Source organism: Nerophis lumbriciformis, linkage group LG10 (genome assembly GCF_033978685.3).
Source record: "Nerophis lumbriciformis linkage group LG10, RoL_Nlum_v2.1, whole genome shotgun sequence".
Classification (NCBI taxonomy): Eukaryota; Metazoa; Chordata; class Actinopteri; order Syngnathiformes; family Syngnathidae; genus Nerophis; species Nerophis lumbriciformis.
Window position 1 is genome coordinate 17,966,920 of NC_084557.2, and position 21,811 is coordinate 17,988,730.

A 21,811-nucleotide genomic window follows, 5' to 3' on the forward strand; every position below is an offset into this window, starting at 1 on the left:
TTCTGGGTGCACTAGTCAAGAGTCTGGCAGCTGCATTTTGTACAGTCTGAAATCTCTTTAGCGTTGACTTGTTGAAAAGAGTGAAAAGAGAATTGCAATAGTTAATACGAGACGAAATAAACGCGTGAATGATCACGTCTGAGTACAAAGGAGTCAGATGAGGAAACACTATCACCGGAGCCGTCTGCACTGTCGTCTTCATGTTCTTTGTGAATGAACCCCGATTTGAACCATCTCTTTACCATTTAATGGTGAGTGAGGGAGGCCGTCTGTGTCAAAGTTGAAAAACCATCCCTGAACGGAACATGCATGCAACACTATCTCTCCCACATACAATGCTGTCCTTTCAAAACTTCCTAAGAGATTTGGTCATTTAGCCTCTAACAAATATCAGGGCATAGGCACTTTTGGTTGACAATTGTTACGCCTGAATAGAATGCTAACAACTGTTGTGCTGGCAGAGGTCTCTTTTCTTTGCATCTAAACAGCTGTCGTTTTGCACCACAAAACGTGTTCCCGACTGTTGAAAACAAATACTTTGGACCCTGCACTAGAATCTCAGACTAGATCTGTCCTAAGTTTGTGGGCATGAAATGATGATGCCTGCCTGGATGAGAGGCAAAACGTCTTCTCAGACAACCTTGATAGTCCAGTTGCGATTGATTCAATGCCCTGAGAATACAATGGCTTGCATGAATGAGAATATTCACAGGCACTATTCTTCCTTGCTATAAGTGCCACCCTTTCCCAATGTTCCGTATAAATAGGCCATGTACCGTATTTTCCGGACTATAAGGCGCACTTAAAATCTTTTTTCTTCTCAAAACTCGACAGTGCGCCTTATAAACCGGTTCGCCTAATGTAAGGAATAAGTTTGGTTGAGCTTACCCACCTCAAAGCTATTTTATTTGGTACATAGTGTAATGATAAGTGTGACCAGTAGATGGTAGTCAAACATAAGAGATAAAAGTATATTGTCACTATGATGGCACTATGTCTCAAGTAAACAACACCAACATTTTAAATGTTCCACTGAAAATATAAACATTACACACGGCGCTCAAAAATCTATCAAAATGTTTTAGTACGACTTTGGTAAACTATGAAGCCGCACCGAGTATTATTATGTATACATACGAGTATTATTATGGTGCGTGTATAAGGTAAGACATATTATCTGGCGTTTTGTTTCGCAATATTATGCAAAAGAAACTTTTCTTACCTTCTGGTACCTGCTGATCTGTATTTGGGATCTGCATAAATCCTGAAAATTAGCATCCGCCTTTGTAGTACGTGCCGACACCGTAGCCGATATTTTCAGTTTTCTTGTTATGGGAACTTCATCCTCCGCTATTGCCATTTGTAATATAAAGTAGTGTAAAGGTTTTACTTATATCTGTCAGTAAACTTGCCATGAAAGTGCTAAAACATACCGGTCTAGTGAGTTTACATAATTCACCCAAATAACTTTAGTTATTAGAGAGTTCCAGTTGTTGTTGTTTCCGGATGAAGAGATGCTGCTCCGTTATTGATTTAAGTAAAGTCTGAATGTCATTTAAACAGTAAGCTACATCTTTTGACGCGTCTTCCACTCCCGTCCTTGCACGCTACACCGCTACAACAAAGATGACGGGGAGAAGACGCTGTCGAAGGTGAGCCACGTAAATAAGACCGCCCACAAAACGGCGCATCCTGAAGCGACTGTCAGACAGCGGCTTGAAGATGATCTGTAAAACATAAACTATGCAACATTTTGACCAAAGAACCACCAGTACATGTTATGTAGACCACAAGGAAGTGTTTTCAATTTAGAAAAAAATCACAACAATATGACTCTTTTAATGCGCCCTATAATACGGTGCACCTTTTTATATGTAAAAAGATTAAAAAAACAGATAATTCATCGGCAGTGCGCTTTGTAATCCGGTGCGCCCTATGGTCCGGAAAATACGATAGGTTTAACAAAAAATCCACGAACAAACAAAATCAACCAATTTTGATCTGAACAAAACCTCCATGCTATGAATCTTAGACTGGAGGTACTTAGGGTGAAACAAATGGTTTTCTTGGATGTTAAACCTCACTTTGGACGCCTTTACAAATAAAAATGTCTTGATCTCACGCATGGTGACTGATTTATTGCACCAACCACACAACCCTCAAGCAGGCACATAAAACATGTTCAATTCATGATCACGCGTTTATCATTCCAGACCTAACCGTAGTAGCAGAGGTCTCATAGGGTTGAACATTCTGATCTTGGCAACCCAGCCTAGCCTTACCCAGCATACAAGGGAATCCAATTTCTTATTTAATGATATGCTATCGTCGGGAGCTCTGGTTCTGATTCCCCTTCTCTCTATACCATTTATTTCGCTTTTGGGGCAGTTATCCACAGCTCTTACAGACATATCTACAATAGACCGTAAGTGGAAGCAGTTAGACTTGGAAAAAAGTAACGAGTGTACAGCCCATGATGGAAGACTTTATGGAAGATTTTTTAGGGTGAGGTTGTGCAGCACGACTTGTTCTTTTCTCCAATTGGTCATATGTTTATCCACACAGTATCGTTAAGGGGCTTAGTGTGCATTGATACTACAGAGACTTGATAATTAAACATTGTAATTTCTCAAAGCAAATGATTACAACAAGTGTGCTCCCAAATCACTTATTACACATTACACCACCTACTGTTTATATGCAATACTGAGCATCTACTCGAAAAGCTATGTGCTGCCATAAGAGATAACAGGCCAAACAATTGTAGTTTGCATCAACAACTAATGGTACTTTCACAGATTACCACTTCTTGCGTATTGTTGAACTTTAGACATTGTCATTGGTACATATCAGACCTTTTATTGGACAGAATATCAATTTGCATAATTCTATTAACAAATAAATAACAGCAAAAACAAACTCAGTCTCCTTGACATGAATCTCTCCCACTTGAATTGTTTGTGTGACTGTCACTGTTTGGAAAAATGGCGCTACATAATAATGGTGTTATTATCACTGTTAGTTTTCCTAGCAGAGAGTAATCACTTCAAGGTCACGAGTCCACTTAAGGAAGTAAGTCTTTGCCAGCACACACGTGCATGCTCGCTATTACTACTACAGAGGGATAATGAACATTCAATAAAGTGACAATTATCAATAATAATAATTTTACAATTCCCCGTTTGTGGACAAGGAGAAACATAACCATTGACACATGTTCAATGGCTTCATTAACTATCAGTAAAAAACATTCCACAGGCGTTGGCATCGACAATCTCCTTCTAGTCCACAGACTACCAATGCTGAGCTAAAACAGCCAATGAGCGCTCACTCGGTGACGTCACGCTTCACTTCTCAAAAGGCATCGCATTTTAAAGACACACACTCTTCTCTCATGAAACATCTCTTAAAAGTTTTTTAAAAAGTAGCGCATTAATTACTTTCCTTAGTAATCAATTACATCTATTAAGAAACAATTCCGTTTGTAAATCAATTATTCTTTTGGGAAAAGTAACAAGTAACTGTAATTTATTTTTTAAAGTAATTTTTCTAACACCGGTGAGTTTTTAATTTGAGTTCTTAATAATTAGTCTAATATATACATATATATATATATATATATATATATATATATATATATATATATATATATATATATATATATATATATATATATAGTGGGGGGGGAGGGGTCACCCACATATGCGGTCCTCTCCAAGGTTTCTCATAGTCATTCACATCAACGTCCCATTGGGGTTGTGAGTTATTCCTTGCCCTTATGTGGGCTCTGTACCGCGGATGTCATTGTGGCTTGTGCAGCCCTTTGAGACACTTGTGATTTAGGGCTATATAAATAAACATTGATTGACATCGATTGATATATATGCGATGAGGTGGCGACTTGTCCAGGGTGTACCCCGCCTACCGCCCGGGTGCAACTGAGATGGGCTTCAGCACCCCCCGCGACCCCGAAGGGAATAAGCGGTAGAAAATGGATATATATATATATATATATATATATATATATATATATATATATATATATATATATATATATATATATATATATATATATATCCATATCTATATATACAACAACAAACAAACAAAACCAAAAAAAAAAAAATATATATATATATATATATATATATATATATATATATGGGGGGGGTCTCCTACATATGCGGTCCTCTCCAAGGTTTCTCATAGTCATTCACATCAACATCCCATTGGGGTTGTGAGTTTTTCCTTGCCCTTATGTGGGCTCTGTACCGATGATGTCGTTGTGGCTTGTGCAGCCCTTTGAGACACTTGTGATTTAGGGCTATATAAATAAATATTGATTGAAATTGATTGATGTACATATATATATATATATATATATATATATATATATATATATATATATATATATATATATATATATATATACACACACCTGCGATGAGGTGGCGACTTGTCCAGGGTGTACCCCGCTATGAAGCCGCACTGCTTGATGGATTGTCTGCGTATTAAACATACGAGTATTATTATGGTGTGTGTATAAGGTAAGACATATTATCTGGCGTTTTGTTTCGCAATATTGTGCAAAAGAAACTTTTCTTACCTTGTGGTACCTGCTGATCTGTATTTGGGATCTGCATAAATCCTGAAAATTGTCATCCGCCTTTGTAGTCCGTGCCGACACCGTAGCCGGTAAGCTACTATTTTGGGAAATATATATATATATATATATTTCCCAAAATAGTAGCCTTGAGTATGTTCTACTATAGATTGCAGTACTCACCGGTAGCCTGGAAGATCCTCCTTGCTATGGTCGTCCCCTGGCCACTACAACACGGCCACGACGTGGAAATACTTTGTAACATCCTTGGCAATTCCTTTAAATTAGTACTGGGATTACATGTGTTGTTTTGCAAAAACTTGGTCAAGAACCATAGCTACGATCATTTGCTTAGTGTTTGCTTGTAAGCATTCCGTCTTGTTAGCAATGTTTGTCCTGCAAATCCACAACACCAAAAGCTGTTTTTTTATGTTGAGAATGAATCAATAGAGTTCATACACACTTTGCTCAGACAGTTGTTGATAGCAGTTTCAGTTACCCTGAAGTGATGTGCTGAATGTCCGATGCTTTGTCATGCTGTTATCTTTTGATATCAGTCGCATCAAAGTCTCACCAAGGTGGAGATGTGTTATTGACGAGGTAGGTGTTGAAGATGTAGTCCATCAAAAAGTTGTTCTGCTGACAGTTGGTCAACTGGGGATTGTCACGGTGAATATAGTGCCAAGATTACCCACAATTGTTGTCATTAGCAGGGTTCACTCTTAACCCAGAAAAAGAGGTCCTGCTTGGTGAATACATCTACTTAGATTGCTTAGATTATGGGGACGGTGTGGCGCGGTTGGGAGAGTGGCCGTGCCAGCAACCTGAGAGTTCCTGGTTCGATCCCCAGCTTCTACCAACCTAGTCACGTCCGTTGTGTCCTTGAGCAAGACACTTCACCCTTGCTCCTGATGGGTCGTGGTTAGTGCCTTGCATGGCAGCTCCTGCCATCAGTGTGTGAATAGTGTCAAAGCACTTTGAGTACCTTGAAAGTAGAAAAGCGTATTTACCATTTACAATAAAATAATGGAAAATAAGACAAATACTGTACACTGCAAAAACTGAAATCTAAGTAAGATTAAATACCTCAAACAAGGGTGATATTTGCTTATTTTCTGTCTGATAAGATAATTCTTCTCACTAAGCAGATTTTATGTTAGTGTTTTACTTGTTTTAAGGGTTTTGGTCCGAAATTATCTCAGTAAGATATTACAGCTTGTAGCTTAGATTTTATGACCTATATTGAGTAAAACATGCTTGAAACTAAAATATCAACTGTTGCAAAGCTGTGTCATTAACACTCACAAGTATAAAACGACTTTTTTAAAGTAATAATTTCTTACTTAAAGCATGAAAAAAAAAATCATGATGCCGAGCGCATATCATTATGTCAAGATAATGGCACTAGCATTTACTTATTTAAGAATAGTTTTCAACATATTGAGCAAAAAGGTAAAAAAAAAATTCTACCAAGAAAAGTGCACTTGTTATTAGTGAGAATTTACTTATTTTAAGGTATTTTTGGGTTAATTGAGGTTAGCTAATTTTACTTGTTTTGGAAAATCTTGACAAGCCGAATTTTCTTGTTCTATTGGCAGATAATTTTGCTTAGTTCAAGTGAAATACCCCTAATTTTTTTTTTTTTTTTTTCTTGTTTTTGAACGCTGATTTTTTGCAGTGTAATACTAGGTCGTGAGTTCAAATAATTCCCGAGCGCGGCCACCACTGCTGCTCACTGCTCCCCTCACCTCCCAGAGGGTGGAACAAGGGGATGGGTCAAATGCAGAGGGTAATTTAAGTGGTACTTTAACTTGAACTAAAGTAGTTGAACAAATACAAATTACTGAATGAATCTGAAGTAAACAAGGTACAGCAACAACTTTGGTACTGTCCATAAATCCCATTCTGAAAAACAAAGGACTTAAAGTTGATGTAAATCACACGTTTGGACCCCAGTGTTCTATGTTTGCCAGCAAGGTTCAAATGTCATTGCAAGGATCAGTGGTCCAAGTTCCTCCATACAACAGGAGCACTCTTAACGTTTTTAGGAATATGCTGCAAACATGGTTGTCTCCCAAGTTTTTGAACTGAACTCGGGGGCCGGTATGGTGTTACGGGCCAGATTCGGCCTACAGGCCGCCAGTTGAATAGCCGTGCTCTACAGTGACTAATCCAGTTTTTCAAAGTGTTCTTATCCTCATGTTGACCATGTGATGCGATGATAATTCTCACACAGATCTGCAGATGTTTATTTCAATTGGGTTGGGGGAAAAAATGAATTCATATGCTCATCCTGACAACCCATAGAGCAGAACAGACCACTTTGGTCACACCAGATTAAGCAAGGCACCATTGTTGTCCAAGCTACTCTTGTACTGTTGTCTAGTTCATTGGTCCCCAACCTTTTTGTAGCTGCGGACCGATCAACGCTTGAAAATGTGTCCCACGGACCGGGGGGAGGGGTAATGGTATTTTTTTTTTTTTTTGTCATAAAGAAATACAATCATGTGTGCTTACGGACTGTATCCCTGCAGACTGTATTGATTTATATTGATATATAATGTATATATTGTGTTTTTTATGTTGATTTACCGTATTTTTTCGGAGTATAAGTCGCACCGGAGTATAAGTCGCACCTGCCGAAAATGCATAATAAAGAAGATAAAAAACATATATAAGTCGCACTGGAGTATTTTTGGGGGAAATGTATTTGATTAAAGCCAACACCAAGAATAGACACGTGAAAGGCAATTTAAAATAAATAAAGAATAGTGAACAACAGGCTGAATAAGTGTACGTTACATGACGCATAACTGAGAACGTGCCTGGTATGTTAACGTAACATATTATGGTAAGAGTCATTCAAATAACTATAACAAATAGAACATGCTATACGTTTACCAAACAATCTGTCACTCCTAATCGCTAAATCCCATGAAATCTTATACGTCTAGTCTCTTACGTGAATGAGCTAAATAATATTATTTGATATTTTACGGTAATGTGTTAATAATTTCACACATAAGTCACTCCCCCGGCCAAACTATGAAAAAAACTGCGACTTATAGTCAGACAAATACGGTAATTTAAAATATATATATATATATATATTTTTTTTTTTTTTTTTTTAATTTCTTGTGCGGCCGCGACCCGGTACCAATTGGTCCACGGACCGGTACTGGAAGAATTCCACCTGAAAAGCTTAAAAATCGGTCTCCTCAGTTCCCAAACGTTTACTGGTCTAGTTGATAATCTTAGTTGTTTTTAAATGATCATAAGTCAATGTTGTTGTCAACACACTACTGATTTTGGTTGTTGTCCTAAAATAAGAGTTTTGGTCAAAAGTGAGTTTGCACTACATCAGAAGAATGTAGGCGAATGCGGCACAACTCTTGTTTGTTTTCCTCAAAAGTCGAGAAACTAGGTCAGAGTTGCATGACCAAATTCCTGTTTGCTCGCTCTACAGTCATTTGTCTACACCTCATTAGCCTTAAATCTGCATCGTTAAGTTTCGTGTCAGACTCTAACAAAGACTTCCACGCAGCAAATGAAAGACGTGCAGAGGAGTCTTTGGAGACCAACATGATGATTTTATTGTAGTCTGTTTGTGGGGGTGGGCGTGCGGGGTGTAGTTGTCGGGCGGGCTGGTGGAAAGAGGCTGCTCTCCTGTGACTCTGTTTCTGCGAGAAGTCAGTAATGAGCGAGCAGTATCGCATAAAGCCCAGATTGAAAGGAGAAGACGGAAACAAAGTAAGAGGCAAAGATTGATGATAAAGCTCCTCATCCCATTTTCTGGTACAAGGACAGATGCAGAGGATGTTTGTGCCCGCAGCCCGACGAGGCGTATGCTGATACGCTCCTTCTCCATCAGCAAAGTTGCCGAGCCGCACAGTCGAATGGGACTGGAATTTACATGCTAATCTTATTTCTAAGGTTTTAGAGGACGCTCAAATGAGATATGTTTGTGTTAACTTGTGATTACTAAATCATTTTACTGCAGAAAAAAAATATAGTTAGAACAAACCAGTTTGACTAAGTTTTTAACTTCTCTGTCATTGCCATGGTGACCCTGTATTGCGTAAACATTATATTTGTGTTGTACTTGCATAAGTAGGCCTGGGCCTATAGTTAATAAATCAATTGATCAAACAATAAACAAAAAAAATTAACTTCATAACGTTGCCAACATCCATAAATTGCCAGGTCCGATGTTTTCCTCTCGCTTCCAATCAGGGTACATGAGGGTTCATTCTGTGCATCGTTTTCCGCACCCGAGCGTGTTTATTCAACAGCAGAATTAAATGAACAGAGTGAATCCTCTTGTCATCCATACACAATTTTTGTCTTGGTGGGCGAAGGCGGGACCGCTAGCTTACACACACACCTAAATCTTCCATTTGTAATGGTAAAAAAATTTCAAATAAGTTTATTTCGTTTGAAAGGAATACTTGCATTATTACTATTGTATATTATGATCACACAAGTGCTTGATTTGGTCTTAAAATAATGCTGGCAAAGATATTGTTTATCGGCAACAATTGGTAGAACAATACATTCAGGAAAATGTAATCTCTATCGATCGATCAATAGATGCATATATATATATATATATATATACATATATATATATATACATATATATATATAGTACAGGCCAAAAGTTTGGACACACCTTCTCATCATTCAATGTTTTCTTTATTTTCATGACTATTTACATTGTAGATTGTCACTGAAGGCATCAAAGCTATGAATGAACACGTGTGGAGTTATGTACTTAACAAAAAAAGGTGAAATAACTGAAAATATGTTTTATATTCTAGTTTCTTCAAAATAGCCACTCTTTGCTCTGATTACTGCGTTGCACACTCTTGGCATTCTCTCGATGAGCTTCAAGCACACCTGTGAAGTGAAAACCATTTCAGGTGACTACCTCTTGAAGCTAATCGAGAGAATGCCAAGAGTGCGCGACAAAGGGTGGCTATTTTGAAGAAACTGTAATATAAAACATGTTTTCAGTTATTTCACCTTTTTTGTTAAGTACATAACTCCACATGTGATCATTCATAGTTTGGATGCCTTCAGTGACAATCTACAATGTAAATAGTCATGAAAATAAAGAAAACACATTGAATGAGAAGGTGTGTCCAAATTTTTGGCCTGTACGGTATGTGTGTGTGTGTGTATATATATATATATATATGTATATATATATATATATATATATATATATATATTAGGGGTGTGGGAAAAAATCAATTCGAATTCGAATCGCGATTCTCATGTTGTGCGATTCAGAATCGATTCTCATTTTTTAAAAGTCAATTTTTTTTTTAAATTTTTATTTATTAATTTTTATTTTTTTATTTTTTTTAATTAATCAATCCAACAAAACAATACACAGCAATACCATAACAATGCAATCCAATTCCAAAACCAAACCCGACCCAGCAACACTCAGAACTGCAATAAACAGAGCAATTGAGAGGAGACACAAACATGACACAGAACAAACCAAAAGTAGTGAAACAAAAATTACTATTATCAACAACAGTATCAATATTAGTTACAATTTCAACATAGCAGTGGTTAAAAATCACTCAATGACATTATCATTAGACATTTATAAAAATAAAAATAAATGAACAATAGTGTCACAGTGGCTTACACTTGCATCGCATCTCATAAGCTTGACAACACACTGTGTCCAATATTTTCACAAAGATAAAATAAGTCATATTTTTGGTTCATTTAATAGTTAAAACAAATTTACATTATTGCAATCAGTGGATAAAACATTGTCCTTTACAATCATAAAAGCTTTTTACAAAAATCTACTACTCTGCTTGCATGTCAGCAGACTGGGGTAGATCCTGCTGAAATCCTATGTATTGAATGAATAGAGAATCCTTTTGAATCGGGAAAAAATCGTTGTTGTTTTTTTATTTTATTTATTTTTTATTTAATTTTTTTTTTTTCATTTTTGAATCGAGAATCATTTTGAATTGAAAAAAATTGATTTTGAATCGAATCGTGACCCCAAGAATCGATTTCGACACCCAAAGACTCACAGCCGTAATATATATATACATATATATATGTGTATATATATATATATATATATATATATATATATATATACATATATATATATATATATATATATATATATATATATATATATATATATACCCCGCCTTCTGCCCGATTGTAGCTGAGATAGGCTCCAGCGCCCCCCGCGACCCCAAAGGGAATAAGCGGTAGAAAATGGATGGATGGATGGATATATATATATATATATATATATATATATATATATATATATATATATATATATATATATATATATATTAAACCTTGAATTCTGATGTAGTATGCAATATTTGTTTGTTTATAAACTTTTCATACAAGAATTGTATTTATTTAGGAATTAAGTGGCAGTTTTTTTATTTAAAAAATCTTTAGTTTTGTATTTCGTAAACTTACTGCACCGAAAAAGAACAAAACCATGACCATCATCCAGGGACCCGTATCAACTCGTGAGGATGTCGTACTGTTACACCACTATCAAATACTGTTGTTTACTGTTCAAAGTGGGGTTCTCAAACTTGTGGCCCCAGACCCATATTTTGTGACCCTCTACTTCTTAGTTTAGTGTAATTGCGGCCCGCCCACCTTGAAGGGCTAACAGGTACAAACAACAAGCACATATTGGGAAACAAAAAGAGCAACTTCCTGTCGGCAAGTAGAAGTGTCTCTGGCCATCTTTTGGGGAACTTAACAAGGTCAAATATATACCATTTTTACATTCAATTTTATATTTATAAAAACTTAAGAACACCATTTCTTAGGGTCACTGTAGGTGCTGGTAGAAGTAGTTAACAAATTTTGTCACACTGTTAAAACGTGAATACTTCTTGTGCCCCAGCCTCCGGTTTGATGGAGTTTGACACCCTTTTTTTTTGAAAGGGTGTGTAAATTTGTCTCAATGAGACAGAATTCCTGTTTTAACATCTGACATTGACACCACTGTACATTAGAGAATCATTAGTGGGTTTAAAGTGGTGAGCGGAGTCTTAACTTGTAAATATCCTTTTGGTTGCAGTGTGGTTATCTAATTGTGCCTGTGCAGTGTGGTTTGGGCACCACTGGCCTATTTCCCCCATAACAATTACCACATATCTGAAGCGCCCCTCAATCTGTCGCAGCTGTTAGTCAAATCCCCCATGGGCGAAGCAAACTGCGGGAGAATGAAGCTACTGACTTTTGTTTCTCATTAACACTTCCAATAAGATATTAATCTCCCACTGACATGACACAACCTTGAGCACATTACTGGAGTTGAGTCGCAAGGAAACAGATTTACACACTTTGCTTGAGGGCATGCAGACGCACCTTGTCGGGGGGAAGTTACCCAAGATGTCTCATCTTAAGTCAAGACAAAAAAGAAGGGTAGCTCAATAGATGAGGGATGTGATTATTCAAAGTTGTATCCGCAAGCGACAGCGCACATGGATAAATGATGCAAATATGCAACCCATCCATTAATTTTCTGACCACTTATCAATCTCAGATAGCTTCTGGAGGAAATCAAACGCTACTTTGAACTGGATCGATGCCGAAATGTTGTAATGGTATCAGTCGTTCCTGAGTAAGCAGACGAGACATGAATAAAGTCTCTAAGCAAATTCAACCATGAAGTATTTACATTTAAGATTTTCTAGGAACAGAAATCATCACTATCGTATTTTCTGGATGATAAGGCGTACAGGTACATACAAAACCCAAAACCAGTGAAGTTGGCACGTTGTGTAAATCGTAAATAAAAACAGAATACAATGACTTGCAAATCCTTTTCAACCTATTTTCAATTGAATAGACTGCAAAGACAAGATACTTACGTACTTTAACGTTAAGTTTGAACCGGAAAACGATATTTTTTTGCCAATATTAGCTCATTTGGAATTTGATGCCTGCAACATATTTCAAAAAAGCTGGCACAAGTGGCAAAAAAGACTGAGAAAGTTGAGGAATGCTCATCAAACACTTATTTGGAACATCCCACAGATGAACAGGCTAATTGGGGACAGGTGGGTGCCATGATTGGGTATAAAAGCCGCTTCCATGACATGCTGTCATGTCTGTGTGATCATGTTTTGTTTTGGTTATGTTCGGTTTGGTTTTTGGACTCTTTGTGTACTCTTGTTTGTTTTGTCACCATAGCGACCCATTAGTTTCACCTGTTTCACGTGTTGGACTCATGCACCTGTTGTCAATAACCACATCACTATTTAAGCCTGGCGACATCACTCTCTACACACCCTTGTTATTTATGCTGATGATCCATGCTGCTCTTTTCCATGCTCGTTTCTTGTCACAGCAAGTGTTTTCGTTTTTTTGTCCATAGTTCTGCCTTTGTGCTAGTTTTTGTTTTCATAGCCAAGTTGTGAACCTCCACTATGAGCGCCTTTTTTATACCCTTTTCGGAGCTTTTGAGTTAAAATTAAAAGATGTCATTACCTTCACGTCGTGTCCGGTCCAGTCGCTTTGCACCACGGGAAAACAAACCGCACCAAAGTCATTCACAAACAAGGATGGGGCGAGGGTCACCACTTTGTGAACAAATGCGTGAGCATATTGTCCAACAGTTTAAGAACAACAATTCTCAACCAGCTATTGCAAGTAATTTAGGGATTTCACCATCTACGGTCCGTAATATTATCAAAAGGTTCAGAGAATCTGGAGAAATCACTGCACGTAAGCAATGATATTACAGACTTTCGATCCCTCAGGCGGTACTGCATCAAAAAGCAACATCAATGTGTAAAGGATATCACCACATGGGCTCAGGAACACTTCAGAAAACCACTGTCAGTAACTACAGTTGGTCTCTCCATTTGTAAGTCCAAGTTAAAACTCTACCTTGCAAAGCGAAAGCCATTCATCAACAACACCCAGAAACGCATCTGGCTTTGCTGGGCCCGAGCTCATCTAAGATAGACTGATGCAAAGTGGAAAAGTGTTCTGTGGTCTGACGAGTCCACATTTCAGATTGTTTTTGGAAACTGTGGACGTTGTGTCCTCTAGACCAAAGAGGAAAAGAACCATCCGGACTGTTATAGCCGTAATGTTCAAAAGCCAGCATCTGTGATGGTATGGCGGTGTATTAGTGCCCGAGGCATGGGTAACTTACACATTTGTAAAGGCACCATTAATGCTGAAAGGTACATACAGGTTTTGGAGCCACATATGTTGCCATCCAAGCAACGTTATCATGGACGCCTCTGCTTATTTCGGCAAGACAATGCCAAGCCACGTGTTAAAACAGTGTGACTTCATAGTAAAAGAGTGTGGGTACTAGACTGGCCTGCCTGTAGTCCAGACCTGTCTCCCATTGAAAATGTGTGGCGCAATATGAAGCCTAAAATACCAAAACGGAGACCCCGGACTGTTGAACAACTTAAGCTGCACATCAAGCAAGAATGGGAAAGAATTCCACCTGAAAAGCTTCAAAAATTGGTCTCCTCAGTTCCCAAACGTTTACTGAGTGTTGTTAAAAGGAAAGGCCATGTAACACAGTGGTAAAAATGCCCCTGTGTCAACATTTTTGCAATGTGTTGCTGCCATTAAATTGTAAGTTAATGATTATTTGCAAAAAAAATTAAGTTTTTCAGTTTGAACATTAAATATCTTGTCTTTGCAGTCTATTCAATTGAATATAATAATAAATAAATAAATGGGTTGTACTTGTATAGCGCTTTTCTACCTTCAAGGTACTCAAAGCGCTTTGACACTACTTCCACATTTACCCATTCACACACACATTCACACACTGATGGAGGGAGCTGCCATGCAAGGCGCTAACCAGCACCCATCAGGAGCAAGGGTGAAGTGTCTTGCTCAGGACATAACGGACATGACGAGGTTGGTACTAGGTGGGGATTGAACCAGGGACCCTCGGGTTGCGCACGGCCACTCTTCCACTGCGCCACGCCGTCCCTTGTAAGTTGAAAAGGATTTGCAAATCATTGTATTCTGTTTTTATTTACGAATTACACAACGTGCCAACTTCACTGGTTTTGTTTTTTTTTAATTGCACCCACAATTTTTTATTTTTTTTTTAAACAACATTTTTCACTTATTAGCCGCACGGGACTATAAGCTGCAGATATATACCTTGTGAAATTTTTAAAAATGCCTGGAAAGGATGTGCAAACTGTCAGTTGCACAGAAACAGAAACAGCTGTGAGAAAGTAGGCGATTGTGCTGCAGCTCAATAAAAAAATATTAGACAAATTGTCTATTCAGTAATATAATTTTATGATGGTATAGTTGCTAGGTGACCTACGGGGGTTGGTTAAAACAAATTCAATTGATGCGTTTTAGTGTCTGATTGCGTTTTTTTGTATTTGACATTAATATATCTTTTATTAGAAGAAAAAAAAGCTTCTTGCAATGTGCATTTTGTTGCGTCTGGAACGTTCAAGCGCACACTCACAGTTATTGCCAGCATCTTTCATTAACCCATTTTCAGTGCACACTGCAGGACTGTTTCTAAAATGCACTGCAGGACTGTTTCTAAAATGCCACAGGTAGGAGCAAATCATAAATGTGCAGTAAATGAGTGTTTCCATGGTAAACGCCATGTAGGTCAAGCAAAAACTTAATTTAAATAAGGCGGTCTGCAGCAGTTCTCATTTTGTACACACAGTCCTGGTAGATCGCACAACAGGCCCACCAATAGAACATGCAATTTTATAGTTTGCGAACGCTGTTTAGCACGTGGTATTTGGATCTTTGTAGATCAGGCCCCAAATGTTTTGGTCAACTCTTATGGGGATCACTGTGACAGTCGCTATGCCAACCAGCAGTGGGGACACTCGTGACCCAAATTTTTGCTTAGAACCTAAAGCATAACAATTAGCCGAAAGACAGCTCGTAGCCCAGAACAACTTTGGAGCTCTGGCACTCGTGAGCTGAAGTACCACTCGTTATTGTTTATATGGATGCCTCTGTCTCAATTTCCAAACCATACTCATTTTGTTTCAACTCGGAATGATGACTATAGGAGAGTCCATCGGTCAAATTGTTAAATGTTCTAAACCAGGGGTGTCAAACGTACGGCCCACGGACCGGATCAGGCCCGCGAACAGGTTTTATCCGGCCCGCGGGATGAGTTTGCTAAGTAGAAAAATGAGCCGGAATTTTTGAATTAAATAAACTGCTGTTCTAAGTGTGTCCACTAGGTGTCGCAATTGCAATTATCTGTATCTTTGTAGAAGAGGCTACATATGTAAAAAAAAAAAAATTAACCACATGATGTTAGTGCACCAGTGGAGGAAAATGAGCAAACTACATTAATAACATCCTGTAATTTGATTTTGATATTATTTCTTGGTAACACTTTAGTATGGGGAACATATTCTAAGTAACAAAGACTTAATTTAAAGCTATTTGGACACTACGGGAACATATTGTAAGTAACAAAGACTTAATTTAGAGTTAATTGGTTAGGGTTAGGGTTAGAGGGTTCGACTTAGGGTTAATAATGGGGGTTGTATAATAAGTCCATGCAGAATAAGACATTAATAAATACTTAATAATGACTAATTAAGAGCCAATATGTTACTAATTTGCATGTTAATAAGCAACTAATTAATGGTGAATATGTTCCCCATACTAAAGTGTTACCTATTTTTTTATCTTGATAGATTGAAAATTAACACCAATGACTGATGGCAGCACGGTAGAAGAGGGGTTAGTGCATGTGTCTCACAATACGAAGGTCCTGAGTAGTCCTGAGTTAAATCCCGGGCTCGGGATCTTTCTGTGTGGAGTTTGCATGTTCTCCCCGTGACTGCGTGGGTTCCCTCCGGGTATTCCGGCTTCCTCCCACCTCCAAAAACATGCACCTGGGGATAGGTTGATTGGCAACACTAAATTGGCCCTAGTGTGTGAATGTGAGTGTGAATGTTGTCTGTCTATCTGTGTTGGCCCTGTGATGAGGTGGCGACTTGTCCAGGGTGTACACCGCCTTCCGCCCGAATGCAGCTGAGATAGGCTCCAGCAACCCTCGCGACCCCAAAAGGGACAAGCGGTAGAAAATGGATGAATGGATGGAGTTGACTGATGAACATTATCACATAATTTATTTAGAAAGTATAAATAATGACAAATAAAGATAGAATACTATTAACAGCAACATGTAAGTGTAAAAAAAACAACATTATGATTTGTACATTTTCAGAATGTGCTTGTTGTATTTTTAAACAAAGAAAATAATCTGAAGTTGTCTTTATTTTTAAGTTATCATGCCGTGGTCTTACCAGTCCGGCCCACTTGGGAGTACGTTTTCTCCACGTGGCCCCCGATCTAAAATGAGTTTGACACCCCTGTTCTAAACACAACATGGTTGACAAAGTCATGAAAGCAAGAACCCTACTTACTGAGATCAGACCTCAAACAGGTTCATGTTTTTTGACAGCTTTCCCCGGGTTTCAATTGTCGAGCGATTTTCCACACCGTTGTTCAGCGATCGCTCCGCAGAGATGACCCACTGTTGTCTGAGGTGTCGTTCCATTCTCAGGTACGCGTGGCCGTGCCTGATGCTAATGTCGTTGTATCTTCCAATCGGCAGGTGAGCGACAACGCCAAGCAAGATTTGAAAGACGGCCTGGCTCTCTACAACTCTGAAAACAACATCGGCCTGAGAAATGCCTGGAACATTATCCAGGCAGAGGTAGGCAGACGTAACGTGCATGCAGTCACATCAAATATGATATAATACATTAGCGCTGATAACAAGCCACAGCTGTGAGTGGTACATTGCTGATAATGTATTGCCTCGCTTCTTGTCTTAGCCTTAATGCAACATTGTGTTTTCACGGCTGCCAGTCTGAGTACATCCCATTACCCCAGCAATCCACAATGTGAATGAAGTCAAGTTACTGTGAGGTGATGGACTCGTCTGGCTGACGGACTGCATCGTGTTTGTGTGTGTTACACAGTGGAAGTGCTGCGGCGTTATAGCCTACACAGATTGGCACGAGGCCCTGAAAGAGAAGGTCGTTCCTGACCGCTGCTGCCAGGAACATTACCAGGACTGTGGACGGAACGCCACCACCATGTTCTGGAACCGAGTAAGTGGACACTAAAGAATTGACAGTTTTAGGGTGTGCAATACGTGTGGATCAGTCAGATTGTTCATTTAAATGTGGTGTTTTGTGTGTGAAACATGCACATTACTTGAATCACAGGCTTTCAGAATGTCTGCTCAGAAAATAGAAGAGGGTTGGAGGCTCCTAATATCATTGCTCACCAAGACACTGTTCACTGTCTAACCCAGGGGTCGGCAACCTTTACCACTCAAAGAGCCATTTTGACCAGTTTCACAAATTAAAGAAAACAATGGGAGCCACAAAAATCTTTTGAAATTTAAAATGAAATAACACTGCATACAAAGTTTTTTTTTACTTTGTGCTATGTATAAACCAAGGGTCTCAGACACACGGCCCACACCTTAATATGAAAATTGAATGTTAGTGCGGCCCGCGAGTGTTATATGAATGGCGCTTGACAGCGTCATACTTGTCAACCTTCCCGATTTTTCCGGCAGACTGCGATAATCAGGGCAACTATCCTCTCGAACGTGCCGTGATGGTACAGCATATAACGGCAACTACAACCAGCGTGCCGGCCCAGCTACACGTTGTATGGGGCTTCTGCTTGCTCACGTAAGTGACAGCAAGGCATACTTGGTCAATAACCACACAGGTTACACTGACGGTGGCGGTATAAAAAACTTTAACACTCTTACTAATAATGCGCCACTCTGTGAACCCACACCAAACAAGAATGACAAACACATTTCGGGAGAACATCTGCACCATAACACAACATAAACACAACAGAACAAATACCCAGAATCCCAAGCAGCCCTAACTCTTCCGGGCTACATTATACACCCCCGCTACCAAACCCTGCCCGCCTAAACCGACAAATGGAGGGGGGGGGGGTTGATTTGTGGGGGAGCAGGGTTGGGGTGGGGGCGGGGTTTGGTGGTAGCAGGGGTGTATACTGTAGCCCGGAAGAGTCAGGGCTGCATGGGATTCTGGGTATTTGTTCTGTTGTGTTTATGTTGTGTTATGGTGCAGATGTTCTCCCGAAATGTGTTTGTCATTCTTGTTTGGTTTTGGTTCAAAGTGTGGCGCATTATTAGTAAGAGTCTTATAGTTGTTTTATATAGCCACCGTCAGTGTAACATGTGTGGCTGTTGACCAAGTATGCCTTGCTGTCACTTGCGTGTGCAAGCAGAAGCTCCATACAACAAGAGTCTAGGCTGGCACGCTGTTTGTACAGATTGTAGAGGGTGCTAAAATGCTGTACCATCATGGCACGCCCTTATTATTATTGTTAGGGTGAAAGTCGGTGAGTATTAATCCCCGGAGATTTCTGCGAGAGGCACCGAAATCCGGAAATCTCCCGGGAAAATCAGGAGGGTCGGCAAGTATGTAGCTGAGCCGCATCAGAGTGATCAAAGAGCCGCATGCGGCTCCGGAGCCGTGGGTTGCCGACCCCTGGTCTAACCAGAGACACCAAAAACTAATCACTGTTCGATTTTATTATAGAAGTTAGCAGAGGCAAAAATAGAGGGAAGAAAGATTAAAAAGCGAAGACCAACCTGACACTTTAGCACATTTTCTGACAGCCAAAATTCCAGAACTACTAGTGTTGTACACATACGGCAGTGCCTCGTTTTTGTCTAACTTTGCGCTTGAGTCAGTAATTGACAACAAATTTCCTCACAAGTGGGCCCCGGTTTTGTACATGGTCCCGGTCGTCGTCTGTATGCACACGTAACGTTCTGCGGAATGGAGTTACCAAAGAATTTCACGTGTTGTTGACTCAGTTGCCGTACTTTGGTTATGAATACAGCCGCAAAATAGGCCAGCATTGGGCCAGAAAAGGTTGCAAGTGGCAGTACTTTGATACAGAAGGCGAGAAACACTTGTATTTTACTGTATTTATTAATTTTTTACGGAGCATAGAGAATTCAGTATACAGTGTGTACAGAAAAAAACAGTATACATATATATATGTATATATATATGTATATGCATATATATATATATATATATATATATATATATATATATATATATATATATATATATGTACATGGATATATGTGTGTGTATATATATATATATATATATATATATATATATATATGATTTGATTTGATTTTTTTGGTTTAATTTAAAAATGTTGGAGTATTGACTTTATTACAGGTATTGTATGTTGCAAAAGGGACGAAGGACATTATATAATATTAATGGATATTGTTACACAGTCCTATGTTTTCGTCTGATTGCAGATAGGATTAAACATTTTATCATTTCATAATCCTGGAATAATTTGAGTATCAGCATTGGTATGATGAATAATGCCTATCCAAATGTGCAGTATAGTCTACAACGTAAAGTAGCCAAACAATATAAAAATAAGTGCTTATTACTTTTTAACAGAAATGTGGATAGAACCACTTTATAACATAAGTAACAGAATAAATTAGCAAGTACATTAAGAGAAGTTGTGATAAAATACTGAAAATTAAGCAATATGTTACAACTTACATTAGTAGCTCTATCAGGAGCCTTTGTAACCCATTTTGAAATGTTTTTATTATAATTGTATATACTAAATAATATATTTTGATATATATCTTTATCGCACAATAAGTATATAAATATAAATATATATATATATATATATATATATATATATAATATAATAATATATATGATTGATATATATAAATATATATATATATATATGATTGATATATATATATATATATATATATATATATATATATACAGTATATATATATGATATATATTTATATATATATGTATGATATATATACATATATATCATATGTATATATATATATACAGTCTATATATGTATATATACAGATTTTAGATTTTATTGTAAAACTATAATTATTTTCTATAAAAATGTGTGTTCTGTCAATGTTTTTGGGAGTCCTGAATGAATTAATTTCATTTACTTTATTTCTAATAGACACATTTACACTCTACAACTTTAATTGGAAGTCCATTCTCATCAATTTGTTAAACTGTGACTCGTGTTGCTTATTTATGATTTTTCCATTGTCTGCCAACAGCCACTTTTGTCCATCGTAAAGCCTTGCTGCATTGTGTTTACCAATTCCCCCCTATTACAAGGCTAATCTGCTCTATTACGGGGTTTGCTCAGTCCAAAGAAGGGGATTAAATAATTGCCAACTAGAGAATAGTCAGACATTGAGCTCGCCCGCTGGGAAAGCGCCACACTCCAATCCTGTAATCCTGTGCAGAGAAAAAGGCCACACACACCACCTAGGGAAGTCCTACATGCAGCCTCAACAAGGGGCACCACTTTGCAGCTGAAACCAACATGACCCCACCTCATTACCAGCATGTGACCTCTGACTGAACCAACTGTGGACACATTTTAAAATCTCTAGAATGTTGCAAGTTTAATGCACACGGCTGTCTATATGACCCAAATGTCTGGATATAAAATGCTCCGGTCATAAGTAATTCACTTCTTTAGACATGCTCTCCCTTCCATTGTATAATTCACACAACCACTTTCAGGAGTTGACTGGTTGAGATTTTTCAATATGTTCTCCTTATTTAGGGATGCTTTGAGAAAGTGGAGGAGTGGCTTGATGACAGCAAGCATCTGTTAGGAACCATAGGCATGGTCATCTTGGTGGTGCAGGTAGGAGACTTTTTGATGTTTTCCTGCATTTTTATTTGTGTTCCTTCTGTCTGCCTTTGCTGCAACATGTCTGCATCAATTGGCGTTCACATCCAATGCGCCTCCATCTTCTGCTGGGAACGTTATAAGGTTTGTCCTTAGTGGGCGTTCTGGCAGCCCACGTATTGAAAATATTGAACCTGTCTGTTAGACATCATGGCTTTGCTCCAGGAAGGAGCCAGCAGAAGATTTACAAAGTAGATATAGGAGAGAACGATATATTAATATACTGTATATGTGTGTGTATATATATATACATATATATATATATATATATATATATATATATATATATATATATATATACTGTATATATAGAGTTCAACCCGGTGGACGAGAGGGTAGCTTCCCTCCGCCTTCGGGTGGGGGAACGGGTCC

At 38.3% G+C, this 21,811-nt stretch overlaps 1 protein-coding gene across 4 annotated transcripts in view; it reads left to right on the forward strand.

The window, feature by feature from the left end:
- tspan9a (tetraspanin 9a) overlaps nt 1-21,811 on the forward strand; it is a 636,097-nt gene that overhangs the window by 596,777 nt on the left and 17,509 nt on the right. For all 4 annotated transcript variants that reach the window (XM_061970155.2, XM_061970154.2, XM_061970156.2 and 1 more), the window contains 3 exons: nt 17,238-17,339; nt 17,608-17,739; nt 21,311-21,394. In XM_061970155.2, the coding sequence (XP_061826139.1) occupies nt 17,238-17,339; nt 17,608-17,739; nt 21,311-21,394 (318 nt within the window). The remainder of the gene's footprint in view (nt 1-17,237; nt 17,340-17,607; nt 17,740-21,310; nt 21,395-21,811) is intronic.